Source organism: Tupaia chinensis, unplaced genomic scaffold (genome assembly GCF_000334495.1).
Source record: "Tupaia chinensis unplaced genomic scaffold, TupChi_1.0 Scaffold000320_2, whole genome shotgun sequence".
Lineage (NCBI taxonomy): Eukaryota > Metazoa > Chordata > Mammalia > Scandentia > Tupaiidae > Tupaia > Tupaia belangeri.
This window is the reverse complement of record NW_006159814.1, coordinates 3,600,640-3,605,724: the sequence shown is the minus strand read 5'-3', so window position 1 is coordinate 3,605,724 and position 5,085 is coordinate 3,600,640. Positions and strand designations below refer to the sequence as shown.

Here is a 5,085-nt window from a genome sequence, read left to right as displayed (position 1 = left end):
AAATCCTTGGTGATGGGAGCGCTCTATGAATGAAGAACAATGACAGACAGAGTAACGACTCCCCTAACTCCAGAGAGATCATGTCCTAACCTGAAAAGAGTAATCATGCCACATGGAAGGGTGGAATTAAGGTGGCAGATGAAATTAAGGTTTCAAATTAGTTAATCTTAAAATAGGGAGATTATTCTGGGCTGCTGGGGCTGAACCCAATGAAATCACATGGACCTTAAAAGCAGAAGGAGGAGGCAGAAGAGCCATTGTCAAAGTGATGCAACATGAGAAAGATTCAACCCACATTTTTGTTTTGAAGATACATATAACCCAAGGAATGGGGCAGCCTACAGATTTTGGAAAAGGTGAGGAAATGATGCAAGATTTCAGAAAGAATCGACTGTGCTCACAGTTCAATTTTAGTCCAAAGGAATCCATTTTAGAGTTCTGATCTCCAGAACTATAAAATAAATGTATGTTGTTTTTAAGAACCTACATTTGTATTAAGTCATTACAGGAGTAATAGGAAACTAATATACAATAACCAAGGTTAGACCTCTGTACAGAAATACACTAAGTGGAAAACAACAAATCTTCTGAGTGCTAATATAAACAGAATTAAATGATCCCTAAAATAATCACCTTTCATTCCCTCTGATACTAACTTCATGATATCTAACACCTAAGAGTTGCTTTTAGCTAGGATAAATGAAATTGATCAACATTTAGACAGACTAGCCAAGAAAAATAGAGAAAGAAACCAGGTAAATAAAATCAGAAATGAAACAGGTAATATTACAACAAATATCACAGAATTACAAAAGATCATCAGGGAATAATACAAGCAACTATATGCCCACGATCAGGAGAGATAGACAAACCTAGAAGAGATAGACAAATCTCTGGACATGTCCAAAATACCTAGATTTAACCAGGAAGAAATAGAAAACCTGAAAAACTAGCAATCAGATTGAATAATAATAAAGACTCTAAACAAAGAAAAAACTCCTAGAAATAATCCATGAATTCAGTCAAGTCAAAAGATACAAAATCAATACAAAACCTAACTTTTTTATACACCAAGAAAAAATGAACTGAAGCAGAATTGGAGAAAGCAATCCCAGTTAGCCACAAGAAAATAAAATACTTAGGAATAAATCTAACCAAAGAGGCAAAAGACCTCTACAAGGAAAACTCCAAAAAACTGAAGAAAAAAATTAAAAATAATAAAATAAAATGAAAAGATTCTTGGATTGGAAGACTTTATATCATTAAAATGTCAATTCTATCCAAATTAATTTACAAAGTTCAATGAAATTTTTAGCACATTACTAGTGATATTATTCACAGAAAAACAATCATGATATTTGTCTGAAATATAAAGAACCCATATTACTAAAGCAACACTGTGCAAGAAGAATGAAGTTAGAGGCATTTCACTATCTGACCTCAAAATATATTACAAAGTTGGGAACCGGCAGTTAGCGTAATGGCTATGTCGCTGGACTCCCACGTAGTCAACCACGGTTCGTGTCCCGGACCCGGTGGCTTAAAACTCACGCTGGGCGCGTGTGCATGCGTGCCCAAGATCCCGAGAGGAGAATGGAGGAGAAGGGATTGCGGCGTGACTATCCCCCCTGGGGGGTGATTTCTCACTTTCTGTCTCTATGTCTCTCTCTGTCTGTCTGGCGAGCGCACGCGCCCTACAGTGAAAATCTCTCAAAAAAAAAATTACAAAGCTTGATAATCAAAACAGCATAATACTGGCACCAAAACAGACACAAAGATTAATGGAACAGAATCCAGAATCCAGAGATAAACCCCAAAACACACAGTCACCTGAGTTTTGCAAAGGGTACAAGATGACCCAGTAGAGAACAGAAAGCCTTTTAGCAAATGTTACTGGAAATCTTGGATATCCACCTGCAGAAAAATGAAAGTTGACTCTTATTTCTTACCATTAACAAAATTCAACACAAAAAATGGGTCAAAAATCCAAATGTAAAGCCTCAAATTATAAAACTACTTGTGGAAAACACAGGGGAATCACTTTAAGACATTGTAGTAGGCAAAGACTTCATAAATAAGACCCTTAAAACATGGGCAATAACTAAAAATAGACAAATGGAATTATATGAGAATAATGTATTTTTTTTGCACAGCAAAGAAAACAATAGAGTGATGAGACAACCCACAATATGGGAGAAAATATATGCAAATTATACTTCAGATAAGACATTAATAACCAGAATGTATAGAGGATTCTCAAGCAGTTCACCTGCAGAAAAAATAATCCAGTTTTTAAATGGACAAATATGAACAGACAACTCTCTAAGGAAGACATACAAATACCCAAAAAACATATGAAAAAATGTTCGATATCTCTTATCATAAGGAAAAAAAACAAAACCAATGAGGTATCGTTGAATCCCATTCAGAATGGCTATGATCAAAAAACAAAGAGTAACAAGTGCTCGTGAGGCTATGGTGAAATGGAAGCCCTGCTGCACTACTGGTGGGAATGTGAACTAGTACAGCTGCTGTGGAAAACAATATGGAATTTCTTTTAAAAATTTACAAATAAGGGATCAGCAGTTGGCTTAATGGCTGTGTCGCTGGACTCCCATGTAGTTGACTGCAGTTCAAATCTTGGACCTGGTGGCTTAAACTCATGCCGGGCGCGTGTGTATACGTACCCAAGATCCCGAGAGGAGAATGGAGGAGAAGGGATTGTGGTGTGGTCATCCTCCCAGGGGGTGATTTCTCACTTTCTGTCTGTCTCTCTCTCTTTTTTCTGGCAAGTATACATGCCCTATAGCAAAAACCTCTCAAAAAAATATTTACAAAAAAAAAAAAGATTACAAATAAAAATATGACCCAGTAAACCCACTCCTTGGTATTAACCTAAAGGTCAGGAAATCAGTCATAAAGACATTTGTACATCATGTTTATTGCATCATTATTTATAATAACTAAGACTCGGAATCAATCTGAGTGTTCAAAAACTAATGACTGGTCAGCCACCCTTCACGCCCTCCTCGCCAAAATCATGCTCCAGTTCCTGCTTGGATTTACTTTGGGCAACATGGTTGGAATGTATCTGGCTCAGAACTATGAAATACCAAACCTGGCTAAAAAGCTTGAAGAAATTAAGAAGGACTTGAATGCTAAGAAGAAACTCCCTAGTACATGGTAGAGAACAGAAAGCCTTTTAGCAAATGTTACTGGAAATCTTGGATATCCACCTGCAGAAAAATGAAAGTTGACTCTTATTTCTTACCATTAACAAAATTCAACACAAAAAATGGGTCAAAAATCCAAATGTAAAGCCTCAAATTATAAAACTACTTGTGGAAAACACAGGGGAATCACTTTAAGACATTGTAGTAGGCAAAGACTTCATAAATAAGACCCTTAAAACATGGGCAATAACTAAAAATAGACAAATGGAATTATATGAGAATAATGTATTTTTTTTGCACAGCAAAGAAAACAATAGAGTGATGAGACAACCCACAATATGGGAGAAAATATATGCAAATTATACTTCAGATAAGACATTAATAACCAGAATGTATAGAGGATTCTCAAGCAGTTCACCTGCAGAAAAAATAATCCAGTTTTTAAATGGACAAATATGAACAGACAACTCTCTAAGGAAGACATACAAATACCCAAAAAACATATGAAAAACTGTTCTATACTTCAGATAAGACATTAATAACCAGAATGTATAGAGGATTCTCAAGCAGTTCACCTGCAGAAAAAATAATCCAGTTTTTAAATGGACAAATATGAACAGACAACTCTCTAAGGAAGACATACAAATACCCAAAAAACATATGAAAAAATGTTCGATATCTCTTATCATAAGGAAAAAAAACAAAACCAATGAGGTATCGTTGAATCCCATTCAGAATGGCTATGATCAAAAAACAAAGAGTAACAAGTGCTCGTGAGGCTATGGTGAAATGGAAGCCCTGCTGCACTACTGGTGGGAATGTGAACTAGTACAGCTGCTGTGGAAAACAATATGGAATTTCTTTTAAAAATTTACAAATAAGGGATCAGCAGTTGGCTTAATGGCTGTGTCGCTGGACTCCCATGTAGTTGACTGCCGTTCAAATCTTGGACCTGTATAGCAAAAACCTCTCAAAAAAATATTTACAAAAAAAAAAAAGATTACAAATAAAAATATGACCCAGTAAACCCACTCCTTGGTATTAACCTAAAGGTCAGGAAATCAGTCATAAAGACATTTGTACATCATGTTTATTGCATCATTATTTATAATAACTAAGACTCGGAATCAATCTGAGTGTTCAAAAACTAATGACTGGTCAGCCACCCTTCACGCCCTCCTCGCCAAAATCATGCTCCAGTTCCTGCTTGGATTTACTTTGGGCAACATGGTTGGAATGTATCTGGCTCAGAACTATGAAATACCAAACCTGGCTAAAAAGCTTGAAGAAATTAAGAAGGACTTGAATGCTAAGAAGAAACTCCCTAGTACATGAGGCCAACTCCAGGGCTGCCTTCTACATACACTGAATCTCTTGAGGGCCTTCTTCACCATTCGAACCAAAAGCTTGTGTTTTCACTTCCAGTCCCAATGATTTCCTTCTTTGCTAGACCCTGTATTGCCTCATAGCAAAAATGGGGCCACAGTTAAGAACTATTCTTATATTTTCAACATCTTCACCTCTTTCTATATTCTATTTCTAGCTGTTTGGGAGGTTCTGAGACAGGAATTATGGTGCTAGATTAGTAAATAAGACCCTTAATTCATGACCTCTCTTTTATTCTTTGGGATTTCTACTCTTTTGTCAAAAGAAAAAGTGATGAAGTTTTTTTTTTTTAAATAGCCAGTCAGCTACAAATAATGTTGATTTCACAGTTAGCAGTTTTAATGGGTGCTTGTTAAACATTTGATACTAAATTATTTCATTTCAGAGTAATTAAAATATCTATAGAAGTCAGTTTCTGGTGAACTATCTGTTTGTTTTATACTCTTGTCAGGCAGTTTTATAGTTGTTAATTTAACCAATAAATCAATTTGCTATATATTAATTGAGAAACTATCCTAAGTATCCC

General features: G+C 35.7%; 2 protein-coding genes across 2 annotated transcripts; both read left to right on the top strand.

The window, feature by feature from the left end:
* Nucleotides 1-3,040: 3,040 nt before the first annotated feature.
* LOC102484902 (short transmembrane mitochondrial protein 1-like) lies at nucleotides 3,041-3,187 on the top strand. The gene has a single exon (XM_006151621.1). It carries the CDS (start codon nucleotides 3,041-3,043, stop codon nucleotides 3,185-3,187), a length of 147 nt encoding a protein of 48 aa, XP_006151683.1.
* Nucleotides 3,188-4,364: 1,177 nt separating this feature from the next.
* LOC102484476 (short transmembrane mitochondrial protein 1-like) lies at nucleotides 4,365-4,508 on the top strand. Its single transcript, XM_006151620.1, has one exon. It carries the CDS (start codon nucleotides 4,365-4,367, stop codon nucleotides 4,506-4,508), a length of 144 nt encoding a protein of 47 aa, XP_006151682.1.
* The last annotated feature ends 577 nt before the right edge of the window (nucleotides 4,509-5,085 follow it).